Source organism: Argiope bruennichi, chromosome 11, assembly GCF_947563725.1.
Source record: "Argiope bruennichi chromosome 11, qqArgBrue1.1, whole genome shotgun sequence".
Taxonomy (NCBI): Eukaryota; Metazoa; Arthropoda; class Arachnida; order Araneae; family Araneidae; genus Argiope; species Argiope bruennichi.
Window position 1 is genome coordinate 22,081,049 of NC_079161.1, and position 25,549 is coordinate 22,106,597.

Consider the following 25,549-nt stretch of genomic DNA (forward strand, 5'->3'; position numbering starts at 1 on the left):
TATACGTGCCTCTTTGACAGAATCTCTAAGACGAGAAGGACTCTGACACCAGAAAGTTTGAAGAATATAAAAGTAATCGAAATCTTCCCAGCCTTTCATGATAATTTGGCACAAAATGACGTGTAACAAATCACCGAAATCTACTTTGGTCAGAAAGTCCCACATGTTATCCGCCAAATCCAAGAATGCACTTTGCACTGGCCAGTGCAAAAAGGACTTCAGCACCCAAAAGGTGTGAGCTCTATACACTTCAGTTTGCAGATTGGTGTCCAGTTGGGAGAGACAGTATCGTAAATCATCGGGGTGGATCTCTCTGTGTCGGATGGAACACATCAAACATCGCAATCTGTCTTCCTTGGACAAATCTGGAAATAAAACGCGCAGTCCTGCAGATATACTGCATTCGGAATACATGGGCCGGACTCTAAGAAAGGCTTCAACAAGCTCCCTGGTTTCTGGAACATTACCTTCCTGCAAGCAATGAACCCATCGATCAACTATTGGTGAATGGACCGTGCCAGTTAACTCGTCCCTTGTCGTCTTCAGGCATGTTGTTCCACATTTCCTGTATGCTCTCCTTCAGTTTGTAATTGCATGCCAAGAAGAAGCGATCCATCATTCTTATGTTTCTTTCAGCGACAATCAGTTTGACAGTTTGTTCTCTGTCAATGATGCCTTGGGAATTCCATCGGAAACAATGCCACATGTCCATGCAGGAGAAAAATCCATTATTCACCTCGCGATGATCGTAACCCCACATCACTACTTCCAAGCTAATGGGCATTAATAACCCAATGACTGCTTTTCTTAATGTTTTTGATGGAAAAATCTTGGACAGTCTTTGATTGACAATCGGTTGCCAGTCTTTAGGGGACAAGAAGCACAGAGGCTGCTTTAATCTTTTCTCCAGTTCCCTGATTTCGGGATCGTAGTAAAAAGAATGAACGATTTCCGACAGCACCATTGTTTTTAGGGTTGGTATGATGGAGATATACATGGTAAAAATCCTTCGTAGATCCTTTACAAACCGAGAAAACTCGTTTCTGTTTATTTCCAGAAGTAAAGGATTCCTTGGATGAAATATTTACGTTTCTTAAAACTTCATGCTTGGTGCTTTCACCTCTCTGTTAGGAAATGCTATTTCTGTATTATTTGGGTCAAATGAGTTACTTGCAAGGCAGAAGCATATCCGATGGCAAAACGAATGATTTAAAATGAAATTCCACTTCTAATTGCAGAATACATCTCGGGAGGAAAACTGTAAAAAGAAGAAATACAAAATGATCAGTAAAAGTTAAATATTAATAGCAATGCCATTACTAACACATCATACAGATTAAAAGTAACACATTTTCTATGTAAAAAACAAGTGGGAGTGGTGTCGGTAAAGCTTTTTTGCATACACTCTAATAAAAATAGTATCCCAGAAAACGTCTTGCAAGGCATTAGCATACAATAGGTACGAAATATGAACCTTTGGCGTGAATTTAGCCTTTTTACAGAATCTATCGTGTCATTCTTGGCGAGATATTTCGCAATTAATCTCTGGCATGTGGTTTAACTTCAGAATTAATTAAAAATGAAAAATTTTAAATAAAGTCCATTTTTAAATATTGCTGCTCTTTCTTGAGATATAAATGGGTCTATAAAGATATAGATAAAAAAAAATAGATAAATACATGAACACAATGAATAGACCGGTGTTAAACTTTTAAAATAACAGGAGTTATATGCCTATTTACATTTCGAAGTTTAAAAATATCTTGCTGAAGAAAAATTAAGGCAAAATTACACTAAATATTTAATTGAAATTTTTAGTCACAATTAGACAAGAAGAATGAAGAGGTCGCCATAGGCGACTATAATACAAAAGAATAAATTACATAACATAATAATTACAAAATAAATTATTTTTAACTTAAAGAAATAATTAAACCTTTTTTCAGATGTCTCTAGTATGAAACTTCATCTTAAAATGAATGATATTTTTAATATTTTTTTTATCAAATATTAGAAGCAGGATTTCTTGTTGGCAATTTCGGATTCAGGATATTAGTGCCGCTGGTTCGAAACTCGATTGCGGCAATGTTCCGCCATGTTAGTGAGTCTAATATTAGTTGGAAACTGCCACGATTGTAAATCCTTCCTTTGATGTAAAATGGAAGTTTGGAGAAAGGAGTGTTGTTCACCTCGTCAGAGGTCAAAACTTTTCACATAGCTGCAACGGAGTTTAATAGTAATAGAGTAAACCATCCCCTTAGATTTTTGATTCTATTAGGTACTTTTACGAATTATTCACTTATGGTTATGAAATGTTTTATGCATATATATTAAAATATAAATACCTCAAATTTCTTTTGAAAAACTTTTAAAAAAGAAATATATTATTATTTTTTTAAATTATATATATATATATATATATATATATATATATATATATATATATATATATATATATTGTTACGAAATTTCCGGGGTTCGTTTGGATAGTGGGGGTTATATGGTGTGAAAAACGCTTAATCACCAGTCGGCAGTAGAAAATAAAACAACGACGTTTATTTACACGAAGACACACAGGACAACACAAAGACGACAACTATATACAGCACAGAAGACGATTATCTTCAGCCGAGACGTGCAGCAACAACAGCATACACAGCAGCATATAACAAGACAGACAGACAGTAGTGCACAGCTTAATTTAGCACTAGCTTCACTCCGTCGTTGCTCCGCTTATCTCTGGAAAGCCAGTTCTTTATCGTCGTTTCCGACTACTCTGCCCTAGCAGCTGCGGCCGCATCCTTATAGGTCTCAGGAGGCGGGGCTAGACGCCTCTCAATCAATCAGGAACGTTCGAGGCGTATCTCCGTTCCTACTGGACGGATCGGGAAAATTCTCGATGTTTCGGGTATAATCTATTTCGGCGCCAAAGTCGCCAAATTCGTCGCCAAGTTTTTCGCCAAGCCCCGTGACCCTGCGACGCGACACCGGACTGCGTGCAATACCGATGACTGTAAAACATTCTTTCCGATGGTGGAACCAACTATGCTGGGAAGCAGCATTACAGATTCGTAACAATATATATATATATATATATAATTTTTTAAAATTTCAAAATATTCCAGGTAACTTAACTTTTATTTTTTTCTATTATTTTCCCATATTACCCAATATAAATGTATTTTGAACAAAACTGGGTATGAGTTTGTAATTCCAATTAAATGCTAATTTTTTTAGAAATATTTTTTATGCACACTTACTCAATTTTCATAGGAATTTTATGTTTTCCTGAAATAAAATTGATTTTTAACTATCTAAAAAAGCCCCGAAATATAAAATACATACCCTGTATTTTTTTTCATGTTTAACTGAAATTTTTACTATTAATTTTATTTAATTTCTTCAAAAATTAAAAAAAACCTGAAATATTTCAAAGATATTTAAATCTAATTACAATATCATTTTGGTTTAGTTTAGTTATGTTAACATTCCCGTTTTAAAGCAACACTAGGGCTATTTTGGGACGGACCTCATAATTTTGAACAGCGGTCAGATGACGAGGACGACACCTGGGCTGGCACCTCCCGCTCCAATCTTTCACAAAACATCAGCGGAAGGACATTTGGGCCCGACGGATTTAGTGTGCACCAGACCACTTACACTACAGCTCTTCAATGGAAGCGGATCTAAAACTTGAAACCTTCCGGTTCCTAAGCAGAGACCTTATCTCCGAGACCAAAGCGGCCCTAAAATATCATTTTGAGAAAAGTAATTCAGATGTACTTTTTTCCCCTCTAGATTCTTCAAATATTTACTTTATTGAACAATACACTTTATAACACTATTTTAGATGAATAGAAACATACATTTTGGTAATGAACCGATAAAAATAAAATTCCTGTTTTCATTCTTTTTGCTTACTTCAAAGCCCCCTGTCCCCTTACAGAAAGCTTTCTTGATCTGATCACAATCTAAAAATTGAGCGGCCATTTCAAAATGAAATTTCCTCTAATGTATTCAAAATGAAATGTTACAAAGGACTCAATTTAAAAAGATTTTTTTCCAGATAAAAAATGCAATATATTTTTGTTGAGTTGCATATAGGTTGAGGTTATGGTTCAGACGTACTGGCAGTTATTTAGAAACAAATAAAATATAATAGAGAGAGGAAACATTATCTTTTCATCTTTTTTAAAGAGAATCTTATAACTTTACATGAACAATTCTTGTATATATATATATATATATATATATATAAAAGTATTAAAATCAAGTTAAAAATTGAACCTAAAAAATATAAAAAAATATAAAAAAGAATCCGGCCTGAAGACTTTTTCAAGGGTCACCCTCAGGCAGGGATTCAAAGAAAGGGATTTTTTCTGTGACGAAATGCAGACATTAGTCTAATAATGATTCCACGTGACCCGAAAATCCCCTGAAATTAAGCCCAAGAGATATATCATTTTAATAGGAAGGAAAATACAAAACAACAAATTAGAAAGAAAATAACCACTACAAAGTAAAAATACAATAACAAAAATAACAATAAAAACAAAATAGCACTAACGGAAAAAAACGAAAAGGCCAGCCAATACCATCAGCAGTCAAGGAATTTTTAAGCTATCGATTGTGATTCCCGCTTTTTAAAAACACCAACGGTAAAAATGCTAACGCTAAATTAGGTAAAAAATTGTAGGCTCCCAGCGCCATCTATTGAGTGATTATTTATATATATATATATATATATATCGTGTATCCTGAAAAAAAAATGTGATTTTACACACACATATACACACATTTTTTATAACCAAGTATTAAAATAAGCATATTCAACTTTTGCTTCGAAGTGTGGACAATGTAGTATGGCGGTCGAAAAAACATGAATGACGTGTATGTTGCGGGTCCTCGGTTCGAGTCGAGCTTTTCGCTTTATTTTTTTACTTATGAGTTTATATTTATAACGGTAATTTACACGCACGCACACACAAACACAGACAAAAACCACCATTTTTTTTTATAACTGACTCTTGGAATTTTTTTTCTATCTGCTCTCATGCTGACAATGTCATACAGCGCCATCTCGGACCGGATTGCACCGTGATAAAACTGAGTGTAAAATATAAGTAATAACAGATAAACTGTAAAATGAATACTATAATATTGCAGATTGTTTCGAATAACATGTTAAACTAAGTGCATTCATGATTTTTTTTTAAAATTTAAATGGCCAAATAATATGTAGGTAGGATTGAAAAATATTCATATGTAATCAGTATGGGATTCGCATCTAAATATTAAAAAAAAAGAAATTACAATTACAATTAAAAAAAAAACAATCTGCTGAGCAAAGTTTGGTTTTCCAGACATTATACCATATATGGAAAAAAAAGAGACTCCATATGCCAACACTCCCTATGCCCATGTTTAATAGATATATATATTTTAAAATAAATTTTTATTTTAAAAAATATATTTTAAGCAATTTTAAAACAATATATTTTATTATTTTAAATATATTTTGTATAATACAATATATATATTTTATTGTTTTAAAACTCAACGAAATTTAAATTAATTTCATTGTTACTCCAAATATTTCATCGATTTAAATTAATTAAAATACGACTTAATTTCCTAAATTAGGTAGGCTTTTGTTAAAGAATTCTTTTAATAAGATTTTTGAAATTCTGTTATATTTGCAAATAAAGTTTTAAGAAGCTAAACCTCAGTTTTAAATCAAAGTTATATGCCGATCAAAATTTGAAATTTAAACGGTACTTTTCTCAGATAGCCAATAAGACTAAGTTACATAAAATATTTGATTGAAAGTTTTGTCAGGAATTAATCTTGATAAACTGGTTCAAATTTTAATTTGTGTGTTCCTCAGGAGAAAAAAAAAAAAATCCAATTTGAATTATAAAAGAAGTATTAACTAAGTTCGTTAAAATGTAAGCATGTGAAACTCTTGTCTATGAAAATATCCATTTTTATAAAATTATGTATAATTTTACAATCAAAAATTTCTGTTTACACTTTTATTTTAGTTTAGCTGGAAAGAAAAATAATTATTTCTCTAATTTCAAAAGCTTTATTAGTAGAAAATTGTATTTAAAAATTATCATTATTTGTTTATAATTCAGGAAAATTGCGAAAAATTATAAAATAAAAAAAATCACTTAAAATCATAATAAAATGACTTTTTTTAAAAAAAACATATTGACAATTATAAGAAATTTTACCTGAATAATGGATGATTGAGGAAACGAAATTTAGAACAAGAATAACAAATCACAAAACATGTGTTTACAGGTTAAATTATTAAAAAGCAAGAATAGAGTGACATTTTAGGAAGCATTCAATGTCAAGAGTGAGAGAGAGAAACCGAAACACTGAACTATTTTTCTATCGGCGAGGCAGAACAGAAGAGTTGAGATGAATATTGCCTTCTTCCCAATATTCTCGATATAATACTGATAATTTTTTCCATAAACAATGCATACAAAATGCGCAGTTCCAGAATAATGCAAAAATTTCTTGAAGCAATTTTATAAACAAATTATAAAAGAAAAAAATCAAAAATATATTTTCTTTGTCAAGAAATCCTACACTAGCTCTTACTGTGCCTAATAAAATGTGCTTATTCTAATATAATAGAAACCATTTATTTGAAAAAAAAAAAAAATCCATGTACAAAATGCCTATTCATTTCCTAATAATATTATTCAGAAGATAAGGATTTTAAAAATGAAATAAAGCGCACTCTGTAATTAGAAGCTATGAAGTAACATGTTACGTTAATTACGTAATGTTGTCATTTGACTTGTGCGTGTGATGTAACGATGAAATGAATGCGAAAGTGAAATTTCCGAGTGGTTGAGAAGTTTTAGTTTTGTTGTTGAGTTCTGATTATTTGAGCTTTGTGAAAATAAAATAGTTCGAAAGGAGATGGCTTTCAACACAATATATTTTTGGCTTTTACCTTGTTTATTTATATCCTGCGTACGATTGCAACTTGCCGAAAGTACATTAAATGTACCACTTGACAATCTCTTTATTTATTCTCAAAATATTTCGGGAGAGACTATAGTAGCGTCCAAAAATTGTACCCTCGCCTTCGAAAAATTCTCAAAAGCTGTGCTTAATTTCACGGACTGCTATATTAAATACGCTCGACCAATTCATGTGTGCATGAACTGTGGAAAGTCTCATACAGCCTTGAATGCAGCTTATCAACATCTTAAAAATGTAATTTTTTTTTTTACATATTTGAAAGTTTTTTAAATTATTGATTTGATTTAATTGAAATGAAGATTTATTGATTCATGTTGTTAATTATAAATGTGATTAAAAATCTTACTTTTATTCTTGAATAAAAAGAACAGCTTATATTATGCAATAAACATGGAGAATATTTTACTTTATCATTTAATAACTATACATAATTTTTTTATCAGTAGTGTTATAAAGAGGGTATTAGTTATGGTTTTTAATAATCGTTATGTTTAGTTTTATTTAAGTCCCTTATTCGCAACTTGGTATTTATTCACTTTGTCAACCATACATTTTGAAATTTCAAATTTTAGTAGACATTATGCACTCTGAATGTTTAATAAGTCAAAATAAAAGGTTTCCGATGCAAAGAAATAAATTAATGAATATTAATAATAATATTGTTTTAAATTAGCAATTACCATCAGCTTAAATATATATTTTGCATAACATTTGCTTAAGATGTAAGTGGAGTTGAGCATAAATTCACATAAAATGCTATTTTGAACTTGCAAAATAATTATGGAGCATTCTAATTAATTTCAGCTGTTGAGGTTGGAAAACTCTGTCAAAGTTTTATTTCACCAAATTTCTCATAAATTCAAGAAGGGAGATTCATGTAACCCTTGATGCATTTAAAGGCCTCAAGTTTCAGTTTGAAAAAAATTAATGAAATTGATCCTATGATTAGAACCAGAGGGCTGTCTCTGTGGCTACTCTAATTATTTTAAGTATATTAGGAAATACACCTTGAATATTAGATTGTATAGTTGAAATGGCAGTATTTCATCTGTTACATCATTTGACTATCCTGCCTTTATTGTCATGATTATTAGAAAATGATAAATGCTCTAGAAACTCTAGTTGTATGCTAAAGCTAATGCTTTAGAAACTCTAGTTGTATATTCACTTAAAAATTATGCACTATTAATATTTGCTGATATATGCTTTTCATGTTCAGAATAACTTACTGCTTTATTTGCTGTCAATTTATTTCTAGATAAATAGTTTTGAACTGATTTTTTCACTTATTTATACTTTGTGTTGAATTAGAACTTTTTTAAAGTGTTAATTTTGAATGCTAACACTTTTGCTTTATGGGTGCTTTTTAATTTGACAATATGTAATAATTAAATATAGACATTTACTCAGTAAAAGATAGTATTTTTCAACAGTGTATAATGTAGATGCTGTATTTAAGATACATATGTTTTATTTTCAGCTATTATGCTATAAAAACACAATTTTGCATTTTCTTCTTGTCATTTTTAAAATATCTTATTCTTTGAATGATTTTTTTAAACCTCCAATTCTTTTTTCAATATTGACATTGGCTTTATACCGAAATTTGATCTGAAAAGGAAGAAAAATATTAATTATTATTAAAAATTAAGCTTGAAAATGATACAGGAAAAAATTATTCAAACTTAAGGAATAGAATGTGACAATACTATTCAATACTAAGTATTTAAAATATAGTAAAAAAAATTGATATCATTGAAAAAATAATAAAATATATTTGATTATATAATTATTACTTTAGGAGTAATTTATTTTTATAAAAAGTATTTTTAATTGTTTAAGTATTTGATTTATTAATTAGAATATTATTTAGCTTTTGTTATTCAATTTTATGAAGATTCTTTTTTAATAATATCATTGCTAAATGGAACTTTATACAAAAGTGGGGACATTACAGCGAGGGCAAAAAATTAAGAACGATTTCCTACAGTGAATGCATAAGAACCACTTCACATTTTACAAATCAACAGATCATAATATTTGCAGAGAAGAAACGAGTTGGTTATCAACATTGTTGACCCATTGCTCGCTTTGTTTAGCACTTGGCAACCTTCCACAGAATTGAAAGTATCCCCTTTCCCTTAATTTTGATAATATTATACCATAGAAAATGTATAAATAAAAACTTTAATTCTTGAAATTCAAAACTTTTATGGAATGAAAAAATTTTTTCAGTGCACATTTTTATGGTTATGTGAGAGAAGAATTTCTCAAATACTTAAAAATTAATCTAATAAATTTGTGTATTTACTATTATCCATAAGGATGTAATTCTTCTGCGATTTTGTGCTTTTTTTTATTTTTCTTTTCTTTCTTTCTTTCTTTTTTTTTTTTTTTTTCTCACTTTCTCAACAATTTTTTTCCCCTGTAATTTATCATATGGCAGACATTTTCTACCTCAGAATGAAAAAAGTTCTTCCCTTCTTGCTGCACATCTTTACTTATTTTATCTGGCAAAACTGACAAATTCCAGAGAAATAATCACAAGAAAAAGTGTGGTCTTATGTCTCAAAAATTTCTTTCACATCTAAATCTTACAAAACAAAGCTGCTTGTTGTATTAATATAACTGATGCTCGAAAGTAAACTATGAGATGCTAATTTAGTCATGCCATTATGAAAAAAAAAAAAAAAAAAAAAGTCAGTAATGTTTCTGATATATGCCGCTTAAAGAAATGTTTTCTAAAATATGCTGGTGAAATATGTATACAATAAAGCACAGACTCTCCCTTCATATTTGCTTTCCTATATACATGCATTTAAATTTGTCTTTACAGTATATTTTTAAAAATATCTTTGGGTAAATGCGATATTGATTTCTAACTTTTATGAATATTTTGAAATGAATTTGAAAGCCAATTGGACTGTAGTTTTGTTAATTTTTTCTATACATTAACTATTCATTTCATAATTTTTATATATATTTTTTCTTTATGTGTTGCTTCATATTGCATTTTTAGATTTCTTCTTTTTTGACTTTTGATTAATTATGTCTATACCTAACATAATATGTTTTCTTTACTATCTCTTCTTCTGTTGTAAATATTTGAATGAGAATTTTTATTTGATAATTTTCGTCTTTGAAAACCTTCCATTCAAGGGTTTTCTTAAATACTTTTTAAAAAACTTTATTTGAAAATTGATAATTTATAAAAATGCTACATTTTGTTATTTCTTTTGTTTTTTATTATTTGTTTAAAAAAAAGATTTTTATTTAAATATAGTTCTTATATTGGTCTATATTTATATTAAACTGCAATTAATGTGCTATTATTCGAAATCCTTTTATCATGATCTATAATGCTCAATTTCAAATGTAATTTTTAATAATTGCTGATTATACTGATAATATTTTCATATCTTTCTGATATGTTTTTCAAGATTTTTTTTTTTTAATAAATGTAAAAGAGCTGTGTATTTACAAATAAATTTTTATGTAAGTTAAATGCTGTTTTAATTTCAATAGAAAGTTGCTTATAGAAACAGAATGACACTCTTGATTAAATATTTCTAAAATGCAATTTTATTCATAAAAAGAATTCAAGCTTGAATTCTCTTAAAACTTGCGATCCCAGTTTGGATGTAAACTCTACTTCTGTGAGTGTTTTAACTTTGAGTTAATAAATATGCATTAGTAAGTATATGCTGATATATATTTAAAATAGTAAGAAATGGGTGACAGTTATGTGTGAGGAGTTAAATATCAAACATAAATTTGACAATTTTATAAACAGAAAAATAATTTTTATATAAATAATGCATAAATTTTAGTAATTAATATAATACTTTTGAAAATATTTTTTTGTACTCTTTTTTTTTTCTTACAGCAAACCCAGAAATGCCAATCATACTTCTTCGGCAGTGATCAGCTGAGTATTGTGGATATAGTATATAAAAATGGCATTGATTTATGGCAAAAAGGCTACTGTCAAAGTAAGTCTTTAATATCAATTAGCAAAACGCTTAATATCCGATTCAATATGATTATTAATCTTCATGAATGCAGATTTTAGCTCTGACTACTTTATCTTTTATCTTTATAAATTTAAAAAAAAATATAATATAGCCGTTACTATAAAAATGTTTTGCTTTGCTGTCTGATTCAATATAATTATTTTCAAGAGCAATTTTGGATATTATATTCTCTATTTAAAAAGAAAAAGAAAGAAAAAAAACTTCTTTTAAAATATTCATGTTTATTTTTGGTGAATTTTGTCACTTTATAGTACAGCATAGTTTACATGGTCTTTTTCATTGCAAAATCTGTACTGCTGTAACTCTGAACTTGTATTAATAAGAGTTGAATATTCATATTTTTCTGATGATTATTTTTGATAATACTTTTTTTTTGGGGGGGGGGCAATGTATAGTTAAAAAAATTATAAATGATACGTTTCCTATATTATATTTTAAATTTTATTTAAATTCTGTAATGTAATATTTGAATAATTTGTATTTTAAATTCCAGATTCTTTTTTTATGCTAAAAGCTTTTTGAGTAAATATCTTATTACATTTAATAAAAAAAAATCTGACTATTGTGGATAATGACTGGGAATCGGGCATCTGCAAGTAAACAAGTGGGGTCTTGTATTATTATGATATGAGAAGAAAAATTTCATAAATTATAAAATTCAGATAATAAAAAGGTAAAGAATTTTGCCAAATAAAATTGTGTTTAGACTTGTATACTGAACATTGGATATTTAATATTACATTGGCAATAGCAAATCTCAAAATATGCATTTAGTTCAGCTCAATTTGTGGAGCTGAAAATTTTTTCTCCTATTATCTACAGTATCCTATCTAAAAAATTCTGAACCTGTTAATAGTTTTTGGTTCTTCTTTTAATGTGAAGCTACAGGAACTGGTTTATTAAAAATCAGTAATTTCGCAAAAAATGCAGATATATTTTCGTTGCTTCGCCAAACATTAATTTTAAATAAAATGAGCTGTTTTTCTTATGAAAATGATATTTTATAATTTTTTATATTATTTATTATTGCTAATTTGTTGCAATAAATGGAGGATTTAGAGAGAAATCTCCAGAATCTGTGCTATCATTAAAATTTCCCACTAATACAAGAAAATGCGGCTTGAATTTTTTTTTATTTATCTTCCCCCTCATTTTTCAAACAAACAAATAAAATGATACAGAAAACTACACTAGCACCTGTGCAACGAATTGAATACAGACAGAAAATGAATTATATATACTAATTTCAGATAAAATTACCAGAATTAAAATTTTCGTTTTTAGTCTTAGCATTTTACTTTATATGAAATTGATTGGAAAACCCATTTTGTCTGCTTGGTAATATTTTTGTTTTTCATGTAATAAACTTGAAAGCATGTATTTCCCCCATGACTAATGTGTTGAATTTTGAATAAATTTTTAAAAAAGAAAAATAATGCATACTTGGCACATATATGGATCATCTTATACAGTAGACTCCCGATTATCCGCGGGCGGGTTATCCGCGCCTGCCGCACAAAAGTTTTTTTTTTTTTTTTTTCTTCTAAGCAAAGAGAAAATGCTTCCAAAGCAAGTAGCGAACACAAATGACTGGTTTCTTCAAAAAGGTGTAGTTTTACAGTTATGCTTTTGTAATTACATAATACATTACAGTATTAAAACAGTACATATGTATTAATTTTTCTGTGCATCCTTGACTCCTCTCTAAGTACAAAGCACTTTTCTGTTTTCATTAACAAAATGCATTTTAGGTTAGTTTTGAGTGATATACTAAAATATTAAGCGTTAGTTAAACATTTCCTGCTGCTTATTTTACATTTTATTGCGCATAAAACGATTTTTCAAAGTTGGAGTGACTGTTTTCTCTTTTGCTATACCCGTTTTTAGCCTTTTTCGGATTATCCGCGATTTTTGTTATCCGCGGCGGCCGCGCCATCCAATTCCGCGGATAATCGGGAGTGTACTGTATTAGGAAATATGTAAAATCATTTTTTTCTTTATTCCTATTTTTGATATTTAATTCCTAGAAAGTCAATATTTGGAGTAAACAAGATGACTAGTTGTATAATATTGTAGACTGAATCTACCAGCCAATGGAAATCGAGAGAGTTAGAGACAAACTTTAAATGCATTTCCAGAGTGAATCACTAGATCATATTTAACCATATTCATTGTAGGTTTTATTTTTGCTATCCATCGGAATAATTAGGCTTTTGAAAACTTTTCCTGTATAATATATATGTTTTCTTTTTTTATAGATTGTTATGATCATTATAATGAGACCGAAAGATTTTTTCAAGCATCAAATGAACTTATATTATGTATGGAAACAACAAATAGTGTAAATATATCATTTTATATTCTCTACAGTTGTGACATGATCATTATTTTTGAATCATTTAATCAGTTTCAATGACTACTTAAACTTCTAAGCTTTTGTTCCACTTAAATGAATTATCATTGAATGGCAAACATTAAAATATTCTTTTATTGTAATGTTTATTGTATTATTACAAGCTTTTATAAATCATTGTCACATTTTATTATAGCATTATTAGAACCTATCAGCATTGAGTTATTACTCATCTAAGTTAATACTGTACTACAATGTATGAGAATCACACACATTAAAATAATGATGAATTTTCAAATACATCATTTTTTTTTGTTCACCATTTTTAATTTGTAAGTTGAACAAATTTGTTTTTTTAGAAAAAACTCTTAGTAAAATCACTTCCTTATCAAAATCTCTTAATAAAATCATCGAAAGAAAAACTCTGTTTACTTTATTATTGTATCGTAATGTAAACATATGCATCTATTTTTTTTTATTTTCACTTCTTCCCTGTATAAAATATGCTTCCCAGGGTGAAATAAAATGAATTTTATTACAAAAGTTTCTTTTTTTCAACTACACATGTACAAAATTATGTTTATGTTATATATGTATGTGTGTGAGAGTATTTATTGGAGTTACGATCTGTTAAAATGTGTTTGTTGAAGTGGATGTCAGTACTTTTCTTCTTCTTCTTTTTTTTTTTTTTTTTTGCTCTAACCATGCTCTTACCAAGATTTCATTTATTATTCATTAATAATTTGATTAATTCATAATTCAAATATAATTATATATTGTTATGGTAATTAATGCATTAATTAATTTTAATTGTGAAATTTCAGTACTTGTTATTATTGTTCTTACAATTGCTGATTAGAGTGAATATGAATTTTTTTTTTCTTTTTATCTGATCAAAGCTTCATTTACTTTTTTTATATAAATGAACTATATATATTTAAAGCCAAACAAGTTTTGACAGTAAATAAGGGTTAAGACTTTTCTGCTCTATGCAGATCAATATTTTTAAACTTGGAGGTTGTTATAAAAATATTCCACTTTAACTACATTAAGCAACTTTTGATATTTTAATGAATCTCAACAGGAAATAACTTAATTCTGTAAATAATTTATGTATCTTGTAATTAGTGTATAACAGTGAATATATGGAAATCAAAATTTAAAAATTGATGTTTCCGGGAGAATAGTATTTTCTCTATTAAAAAGAAATATTAATATTTTGATCATTTCTTTTTATTTTAAAGCACCTGATATGAATATTGTGAATATTATCATTATAGCTGTTATTCTAAGAATTGAATCAATAGCTTTTTTGTGTGTGATTTCTTTTTCAGACTAGCAATGTTGCTGAAAATAGTACTTGTATTAAATGCCATGATGCCTATGCCAATGTGAGTGTAAGCTATAAAAAATTTGTACAATGGAAAAAGGATTTTGTTGGTGGTATTTGTATGGATATAGTTGACGCAGTGAGTATTATTTTAAAATTGCTTCTTTTCTAATAAAGTTTGTAGTTAGTGCTATCTGAAATTATCTATATATAATGGAAACCATGCAAAATCATTACACCATTTACCACTATTAAATAATTTGCAAAACAATCAACAGAGTTTTCAGAGTCCTTCAAAATTCCTTGAATTTTAATTTATCATATTCATGGTCCTGTAAATTACTTGACTTTTGTTGATTTCTTCAAAAAAAGTAAAATGATCATCCATTTGCAGATGGGAGAGAAGGTGGGTGAAAAACTAATTTTTGATTTTGTTTTCCCTTGAGAATTTTACCACTGGGAAAAAGCATTAGTAGGAGAGTACTGCCGGTTGTTAGAGAGAATACATTATTCATTGTTCCTTCATGGTGCTTAAATGCAGTACTGAGATGGTTTTTTGAAGAATTATTATCTGGATATCTGTTGCATGGAAATTTCAGACTTGTTCCAAGAAATGTATGTAGACTGCAAGTTTGTTATATACATTAGAAGTGTTTTTAATATCTAGCTGCTCTTAATATGCATTGTCTAATGTTTGCAAAGCACTCAATAAATCATTATAAATAGATTTATAAATGAGTGTTGAAATAGAAAGGCAAAAAAGAGTTAAAATCAAATCTGTTACTTCAACTTTCATGAGCCATTCCACAGTCAAAAATATTTATGAAATCTGTTTGCATATTAATAACAATTCATTTAGATATGTTGTGACAATTAGATATTGACTCTTAATCTTGCTCTCTAATGTTATGTACTCAGAGTATATAACCTCTTGTGAACCAAAGAAGTTATATACTCTGTATCAGAGTCAGTATCTCAGAAATTTAAGTATTTTTTTTAATGCCGTGGCTTGAAATTCAGTAGAATTTGTAGTGTAAAGTACCCCAAAATTTAATTGATGATTTTTTTAAAATATTTAAGTATTCTATCAGAAATTATTAGTGGTAATTAAGATCCTAACGATGTTATCCATGACAAGGCTATGATTGGAAAGGAGTTTTTCTTAAATATAGAGATGTGAAAGTTGAAAACACCAAAGAAACATTTTTGACAAAATATTTGATTTTAGATGAACTTTTAAAAAATGGAATAAAAAAAGCTCGAAATTTTAAAAGAATTCAAATTAAATGTACAAAATACTCATTCTCAGTATGGTTTATTTTAACCCTCAGTTTCTTGAAATTTTTGGTTCACAAGAGGTCAATATTTTAGATGAAATTCGGTTTTCTCGTTGAACAAATTCCTGGCCATCTGATCGAATGGTCATAATTGAATTAATTTTTTTTAGCTGTTAATACATCATCATATTTAGATGTATGGCCCAAACTTATAAAAGATGCTTTTACTGTTTTGATAATGTCAGATTTGCCATTTTTTAAAATAAATTTTTTGATTATATTCAATTCTGTACATGTTATTTTGTCTTATTGATGAAAAGATTTTCTTTGATTTTTTTTTTTTTAAATTAACAGCATGTTCTCTTTTGCTTTGTTAAGTATCCAGTTTCATTTTTGTAGAGGGCATAAAGTCTTAACAAAGTCTTGATTAATTTTTTCGTGCTTTGTTCAAGAAAGCAATGCAGATTCCGAAATCCTTAAACAATTTTCTGCTGACAGAAATAAACCTATTTTTCAGATTTTGAAATTAACTTTCATCAGGTTGAACTGTTTTTTTTTGTTGATGTTGTTTTTCTTTGTATAATATAATCTTTAAATCTTTGATCAAATACAAAAAAAAAAAAAAAAAAAAAAAAAAGTTTATGTATTCAAAAGTTAATTTTTCAGATCTTAAAACTATTTGATTAAATTATATGACTTTTAAAGGACTAAAATACTTGACATGAATCTAGTTAAAACTTTAGTGACAACCTGACTTCGAAAATTGGAGGTATTTCATAACTGTCATCTTTGTTCAATATTTGAGGAATTGAAATATTTATTAATATTTGATGAATATAATTCTTCTGCTCACCCAACCCTTTCATTATATCCTTTTTCAATCATTGTTCCATCAAATGGCTATTTTTTAATATAATTAAGAAAGAGCAACAGTTAATTTTATAATTTAATTATTATGATGCAAAAATGGCAGAATAATGGAGTAGAATAGTCCATTGATGTTTCTTGAAAATTGTATAAATTTTGTATTTTTAAAATTAGCAGTTATGTCTTATTATTATCTCCTTGAATTTAAATTTGAATCACTATTTGGATCGCTATTTGTTTATAACATGGTGGGTGAATTTCAAAAAGCATCTTAGATCATTTTCAAGTTGTTTGTTTCAATTCAAAGCAAGCATTTGAAATATTAACTATGAACTTTTATCAGTTCTTTGTAGTCTCTTGTTCTTTTGAAACTGCACGTATTTTACATTTATTGTGTGGTAAAGCAAACTAATATTGAATTTTAAACCACTGATGTAGTAATTTTTCAAGCTTGAAAAACAAACTTGGCCAGTTTAGATTAAAATTTCTTTTTTCAGAAATTTGAAGAAGAAGTATCTTAAGAAGTTTATAATAAATTTGAAATTTTTTTACTCTAGTGCCTTGCATTTCTATTAAGATTAATGGAGGAATATTATTTTTGATTTGAATTCATTTTGGATTAATCAATGGGCAAATCTAAAAATTATGCTTAAAAAATTATTTCAAAATTGTTTTTGTTAGTTAAATATATGTCTAGTTTGTGTTGCAGTGTCCATAAAGGAATACATTTCTAAAACCCTTAATTCATTTAAGGTCTTTACAGCAATTAAATGTGCTTTATGAAAAAAAAGCTATAAAAATTACTATTTAAAAACATTGAAATATATTATTGTTTATTTAGAATTTTTTAATCTACAAATGTTGTATTCATAATGCAGGATATTGTTTACTGAAATTATTTACTTATTTATTGAAATTATTTTTTCCTGAAACTGTTTTTAATTAATTTATTATATTGCTAATTATTGAACATAATTGTGTTTTTATTGCTTAAAAATTATTATTTTTACTTACTTTACCTTCTTTTAGATCTAGTTTTTCTTAGTTTGAATTTTTATGGTTTAATTTTGATTACTTTATCAAATTTTTAATCATCTTCTCAGTTTCAAATTAACCAAGTTCCACAATAATTATTTCCATTTAAACTTTAGCATTTCTTGTATAATTTCTTACAAATTTTCCTTTTGAATAAATAATTTTAATTCTTGGTGTTTAAAACTATAAATTGAAATAATTATGTGACTTGTAATGAACACTGGTGAACATTTTTCAGATGAACATGTCTCGTAGAGAATGGAGTGAATATAATTGTGCTGTAGGTTTTGATTTAACAATGGGCTTTCCTAACATTCTGACTGCACTCACTGTTGGATCAACTCCTTTGATGTTTTACTTGCTGGCAAAGAATATCTCGCGTCTTGAAGATGTGAAACTAGTCAGACGTAAGTTTCAATTGCAATTTATTTCTGATAGGTTTATGATGTAGTCATTTCTGTTTTATTGATTGATGACCAGGTTATTTGGTAGGATTATTGATTGTGTATTCTTTAATTACATTTTTATGCATAACTTAATATTTGTGATCTATGAAAATAATTTTGAAGATTAAATTGCTACAGAAAGTAAAGCTGTGCTTATAGCTTTACATCTGTTTTGTTCATTATGTGTATAAACCATTCTAACAGAATTGAGTCCTGTGACATCATAATACCTAAAAATATTAACTTTCATGGACTGTAATTTCTCATTCTTTTTCATCATGTGAACTAAATTGTTCCTAGAAACTAGTTCCTTCTGTTGTTTTGCTAGAAATATTGGTTTTATCTATTTTCAGATAAATTGTTTCAATATAATTTCATTCTTGAGATTCCATAAATTTTCCCAACATAAATGTTATTTTAATTGTCTTAAGTTCTATTTATTATGTACATGAAAATTTCTAATGGAGACAGTCTCATAATATCAGAATATTATTAAAAATTTAAATATCTGACTCATCTATCTCCTAAATTTCACTATATTTTAACTTCACTTTTTTTTTTTTATCAGTCTCTTAAACTACATGGATATTAAACAGAATCTTTCTGTCTTAGCTTTCAACAAGAAAGAAAGGCATGTGTTTAAGTATTTTGTGAAAAAAAAAATGCAAAGAATTTGATTTTTAGTATAGCAATATATTCTGTTGTTGAAAACAATCAAACAAATAAAATGAAATTTATGACTGTTAAATTGAAATAAGTCGAAGATAATATTTGGAGCTTTAAGATGATATCAAAATTACTTTTATGCTGTAGTATTTAGGGAGTTATTGCAAAAGAAATAACAAAATGTAACTTAATTTTAAATAATTAAAATTTTAAAAAAATTGCTAGAAGGCAGTCAATTATATCTTTCAAAGTATATCTTTGCCATATGTGGAACTTCTGATTGGAAGATCCTCTGCAGTGCCAAAATATGCACACGGAAATTCACCTTTATTATTAGTACAAACAAAATGCTATATTTTTATATGTAATTTTTTGATTACCTTTGATTTTTCTGAATCTAAGATGAATTATTTATCTTATATTTGATTACATATTTAAGTCCAATTTAATTGCTAATATATACAATACTGCAACTTTTATTTTATAATGATATTTGTAACAGTCTGTTGTATTGATTGAAAATAATGAAAATTTTAGAATAGAGTGTTGTTAGAATTTATCTTATTGTTTTTAAAGTTCTAGTTTATACTTATTAATTTTAGAATTTTATGAATTGATTAATCAGATTGTATTTTTTTATTATCTTGTAATTAATATATTCATGTATGAGTAAACAAACCAGTTCAGTTTAAAAATTGAAAAATCATATTAAACTGACATTGTTATATCTATATTTTTACAAACTGTTTTCATCTGTTTGTGATGAAATATTTATTTTTTGGTGGAATTTACGAGGGATTGGTTGTAAAACTGATCACCCAAAATGGGCATATAAGTCCCAAATGCCATGTTGCTTTTATTGTTTATCATATTTTATAATTTATATTTCATAAATTTATATTTAGATTTTGTTTCCTAAATTTCTATTCAAATTTCTATTTCATAATTTCTATTTAAATTTTATATTTCATATATTTTATATTATTTAATTTATAGACTGCCCCATTTAACCATTGTCTCATTCATTTCTTTTAATCATCATTTATCTCTTTATCTTTCATCTTCATTGTTAATATTGTGTAGTTGCTTAAAAAATATCCTTGAGAAAATAATTTTATTTGTCTAACAACCATTTGGCTTTTACAATTTTATTCAGATTTCATTGCTTTTGAAACTTTTTGATTTTTTCTTTATGCTATTGCTTTTGATGAATTTTTAAAATTATTTTAAATAATTTTTGATAAAACAAAATATTTTTTGCAGTCTATTTTTTAATGTAATTATAACTCTTAATCTAATTTAAATCGTTATTAATTTCCTAATTTTCATTAAAAATTAGCCTGCTTAAACTTATTTCTGAAATGTTCTCTTATTTCCTGATCCAATTCCTATTTTTTATTTAATTAATTCTACATGTGCTCTATAAAACCGCTAGTCTCAGTATTTTCTCATGTTCCGAGTGAAGGGATAAATGTCCATAATGTTTACAACATTCTTTCAAAGATGTCTAAGATTCCTTTTCCTAAGTCAACATGTGACCAAAAAAGAAAAAGTCCTGGTCAAAATATCCTATTAAAATCGCTGAAGGGAAAAATTGTGGCCTCTTGTGCTCTTGTGTCACGATGTAGACTGATGTATTTCTTCCCACTCATTCTTTGCATACAAATTATACCTTCTGAATGAAATAAACTGAAATTAAAATCTCTATGGTTTCTTCATCTATTTGGCCGTTCAACTGCCGAAAAATGTTTACACACGCACACACAAAGAATGTCAAATCTTCGTGGAATGCAATTCAAAACATATGGAAACAAATTATGTAAAAAGGTTTTTAAAAAAAGATGAAAATAAACCCTAACCTTGGTTTAATTCAGATGTTTTTGTTTAATATTCAATTAATAATCACATTATGTATTAATTACAAATTATAAATGATCTGGTAGCTCAATAGATGCTAACAATTATTTTAAAAAATAAAATGGATATGTATTTAAGGTAAATAAATTGAAGGAAAGTAAAAAAATAATAATTTCTAGCAAGTATTTATTTTTCATACTTGATTTTTTAAGCTTTCTTATATGTTCTTAAATATATATATTTGTGCAATTTAGAATTATTGTAGCAGCATTCTAAACAGGAGCAGTTTAATCCAAATTTTCTTGTGCTTTTATTTTCTGGCAAAATTCTAGTTTAAATTAGAAAGATACTTTAGAGAGAAAGGAAAATGTATTTCTTTAATGTTGTTGGAAATCTATTGGAGTAGTACTCAAATAATGCTAAATGAAGTCTGACTCAATAAAGCTATTTGTGAGCAAATGATTTTTTTTTTTTTTTTTTTTTTTTTTTTTTCAAAATAGCATGAAATTCATCAGAAAGAAGACAACTTCAAATGACTTGATTTATTTTCATTCAAGCCTATTAACTGATTGTTGCTTATCTGAATAATTTTTGATATGTTCAGATGGGGGGATGCTTCTTTTCTTTTTATATCCTTGTATTTGTGTATATATTCTCTCTTGTGTAGGTACTCTTATCATTGCAAAACTTTTTATTTACTAATAATAAAGAATACATTTATCACTTCTAGTCCATTATATGTCTTTTTTAACAGAAGCTACTAAATTTGGTACGAATATATTTTCAAGGATTGTACACTTTGTCATTGGTTTTCTTATAGCTCTTTATAAGATCTTTTAAAAATTTTAATAAGTTAAATTTTAAGCATTTTTTTTTTTTTTTTTTTTTTTTTTGTCTTCATGCTTTTGAAACTTGAAAGAATATAGAAACTGGAAAGAATATAGGAACATACAAAAAGAAGTTTAATTTTCAACAGTATTAATATTTATTTAAATGTTTTTCTTCCATTGTTAAAAGTCAATAAACACAAATTTTGTTTATATTTTTATATTCTCTGGTAATGTTATAATGAATACTTGTAAACTAATTTTATTTCGTTCAGTTTTTTTTTTTTTTTTTTCTGCAGAATCTATAAACATACCCCATTAAGATATTAACCCTTCAACTAGCTGGAACATAGAAAATTATTTTTTCTATGTTTTGGGAAGATTCACATTCTTGATAACTGTCAATCAGCGGGTTAAGTATATCAAGAAATAAACATGGTGTGTAGTGTGATTGTTTTTGTTGTTCTTTCTTTCTTTTTAATCAGTACACTTCCTTACAGCTAAGATATTGTCGAATACTGTCAATTACCAGTTTAATAAGAGAAATAACAGGGATTGAGAAATCAAAGTGAAGTTATTGTTATGCTTTTAATCCCTAATTAATTTTGTAAAAAAAAATAATTTGCTGAAAGAACCATAATTATCAAGTTGTGCATACAGAATTAATTAAATACAAACACAATCAATATTCCTGCTGAACCAATTGGTCTCTAAGGTGATTAGGTTCCTTTGCCTATCTAATGACAGATTATTTTTTGTTGTTGTTGTTGTTTGTCTTTTTAGTTTTTGATATCTAGAGATGAAAAAGAAAATACTATTTTCCGTGTATTCCTATATATGTGTATTTTCCTCATTTGTATATTGTCTTTGCAGATATTTGATTATTAATGTAAATATAATTTTTTTTCAGTTTTTTACAAATTATTTTTTGTTATGATTTTTAATATTTTTCTACATTATTTTTCAGCTAAAAGAAAAATTACTGTTGTCACTGTACCACCTCCAGTAGAAGAGTGAAATCTTGCTTAGAACTTTTCTAATTTTGTGATATTACACATCAAAATAGATACTGTATAAATCATATTCCTTATATGATGGATCATATATTTTGAGTTACTTAGTTGTTACTTGTGATATTAATAAATAAACAGCCTTATTGTCAATACTGAACTTTGTTAAGAAATTTAATTATTGTGGATGCACTTATTATTGGAGAGTTGGACTTGGACGTACATTTGATGTGTTATATTGTTATTGTTAAATATGATATGTAGTTATTACTGCTGTAGGATTATAAATTTGCTGATTTTAATCCATATTTTCTTGGTTTAAATATTACATGCTTGTTAAAAACTCATTTGTTAAATTCTACTTTTTATTTGGCATGCAGAGTTTGACATCTCTTGTATTATTTAATGCATTATTAGAAAGCTTATAAAAAAAGGTCTATAATTTTCACATTGTACTTTTTAAAATAATTTGAAAATTGTATTATTGTAGTTAGACCAATTTTTAAATAATGGGTCACATTAGGGTAGTTAACTTACTTTTATGATTTTTAAATTATTTTAATTTCTTTTCTATTGGATGAACAAATTATGCTTTGTAATTCTTTTCATCTGGTTTTAATTATATAATTAAAATACAGACTTGTGAAAATAAATATAATTAATATCAAAACATGAAATTATTCAATATTATTTTATTAATTAAAAAAATGTCATTAACGAAATTTTTAGTATACAAAAGCATTACATTCATTCAGTGCATTTCAAACTAAAAGCCGATTTAAAAAAAAAAAAGTGCTCTTTTATTTACATTGTGTTTGATCCTTAGTTGGGCCTTAGTTGACTTTGAATATTTTTACCAATGGCTTGTCTTTAATGCCATGCTTATGATTCATTTTTATTTGGGAAAAATACACAATAATTTATATATTATCATATATCAAAAAAGGTTTAATGTATTTATTTTTTCATTATTTGATTTTAAAATTATATGTTATTATGATGTGAATTATCTGTAAATTATAGTTAAAGTGGAGGATTTGCTTGAAAACAAAACAAAAAAATTGCTATTTTACGCACTTGATTACCTTAGAATTAATGAAAAGCATTAAAAAATTGCAGTAATTGATTGTATCTAATAATTCTATTTATTTTAATAATTGTATGTTATTTTCATTTGTTTTTTTTTTAATTTTTAAATTCTAAAGTTGTATTTGCTTTTTATTTCTTTCAAAAAATTTTATTTTTATCACCATATATTATATATTTGTTATTTTGTTTCATTCTTGGTAGCTGTAAATTAAGTAAATCTATATGCCATCACATTGACACGACAAATTTATGCATGCCAGACTTCTAATATATAACTGCAGTTCTTTTGTTTTGTTTTGTGTGTGTGTTGGTTCCTCTTACTTACAAAATTTGCAGTGATTATTCTGGAATTAATTATTACACTGTTTCTCCATTGTTACAAATTATTTTTTTTACAGATATAATTTACAGTTGTTAATTGTACATCTATTTATTTTTTTACTTGGATGCTTTGAGTATATATATATGTATGAAATCATCCATTTATTTAGTTGTATTGATGAAGAATTTCTAGTCTTATTATTAATCCCATTGATGTTCACATTCAGTCTTTTTTCAAAAATATTTTATTGGCTTTGACATTTATATTTTTTATCTGTATGATTATATATTGATGTTCGATATTGATATATTGCTTTCTTGAAATATAAAGTATACTTTTTTTTTTTACATTCCTTTTTGAGATTCTCTTGATGTTTGATTTATTCTGTTTAATTGTTCTATCCGAATTTTGTTCTATGTTTAATTTTTTAATCAGACATATGATTTTTTTTTCTGATTATTATATATGTCTGATTTTAGATTCTGGTACATCAAAGTTGCTATCATGTAAAAAAATTTCTTTTAAGATTCTTTTATTTTAATTTCGTTGTGAAATTGATGCTTATTATTGAATTTTTAAATAAATTAAGAAGTTTTTTAAAAAAAGAAGAAAATTAACATGATTAAAGCTTTGTCATATAAATATTGAATTGATATCTAGCATTTATTATGGCAAAAAACTATATTTGTTGTGTCTTTAAATGAAAAGCATATGAGTATGGTTTTTTTTTTCTGCAAAAAATTACAAAATTTTTTCAAAAATGAGCATTACATGCCTTTTATATGTATAGAGATATTGTTTACTGTTAGTTTATCAAAATGTATTTTTTCATAAAGGAGAATTGAATACTATATTTCAATAAGTACTTTTTTAAAATCTTACTTTAAGCTTTTAGAAATTATTGTATGTAAAAATGTGTAAAAAAGATTAAATGATTGTGAAATGAAAGTGTATTTTAAATTTAAAAGAAAAATCATTACATTTTTTATTTGTATTGTATATGAAGGTGTTTTTACATGACATGTAAATAAAATATTCTCATTGAAATTTGATTCTTTTTGCGTCTGTGTATTCAAAATAAAGATGTCATCATTTATTTTTAATTTTGATATTTCATTAAAATTGTTCTTTTTTTAACATTTCAGTTCAATATGAAGCTACCCTTTAATTACTTTTGTAGTAAATCATAATTTCTAAAAAAATTAAATTTTTTTATTATTTATTATTTGATAGTTTGCAAGATTATATTTGTAAAAATTCTATCCATTGTTTCCGTTTTCCATAAACAACATGCATTATTTATTATGAGCTTTGATTAATTGTATTAGTTAGAAATGGCGTGCTGTTTTGAATGAAGCATAATTTAATCATTTTTATACTGGCACATCTATTTTTTCCTGCTTTTCTAAAAAAAAATTTATTACA

The 25,549-nt window shown here is 26.8% G+C and overlaps 2 protein-coding genes across 2 annotated transcripts; one reads left to right on the forward strand and one right to left on the reverse strand.

Annotated features, from left to right (window-relative positions):
- Positions 1-493: 493 nt before the first annotated feature.
- On the reverse strand, positions 494-6,374 carry LOC129957272 (uncharacterized). Its single transcript, XM_056069528.1, has 2 exons — positions 6,240-6,374; positions 494-1,258 (listed from the first exon to the last, which is right to left on the reverse strand). The coding sequence occupies exon 2, from the start codon at positions 995-997 to the stop codon at positions 494-496; it is 504 nt and encodes a 167-aa protein (XP_055925503.1). The 5' UTR covers positions 998-1,258; positions 6,240-6,374.
- Positions 6,375-6,806: 432 nt separating this feature from the next.
- LOC129957500 (osteopetrosis-associated transmembrane protein 1-like) lies at positions 6,807-25,047 on the forward strand. Its single transcript, XM_056069831.1, has 6 exons — positions 6,807-7,245; positions 10,898-11,003; positions 13,304-13,386; positions 14,733-14,867; positions 18,146-18,314; positions 22,671-25,047. The coding sequence occupies exons 1-6, from the start codon at positions 6,946-6,948 to the stop codon at positions 22,718-22,720; spliced, it is 843 nt and encodes a 280-aa protein (XP_055925806.1). The 5' UTR covers positions 6,807-6,945; the 3' UTR covers positions 22,721-25,047.
- The last annotated feature ends 502 nt before the right edge of the window (positions 25,048-25,549 follow it).

What these genes read in the sequence shown, in the direction of transcription:
- LOC129957272 (XM_056069528.1), bottom strand. Translation starts at nt 997, where the DNA reads ATGTATATCTCCATCATACCAACCCTAAAAACAATGGTGCTGTCGGAA.
- LOC129957500 (XM_056069831.1), top strand. Translation starts at nt 6,946, where the DNA reads ATGGCTTTCAACACAATATATTTTTGGCTTTTACCTTGTTTATTTATA. An exon ending in CTTATCAACATCTTAAAAAT is followed by an intron (nt 7,246 to 10,897) that starts GTAATTTTTTTT and finishes TTTTTCTTACAG; the next exon opens with CAAACCCAGAAATGCCAATC. An exon ending in GCAAAAAGGCTACTGTCAAA is followed by an intron (nt 11,004 to 13,303) that starts GTAAGTCTTTAA and finishes CTTTTTTTATAG; the next exon opens with ATTGTTATGATCATTATAAT.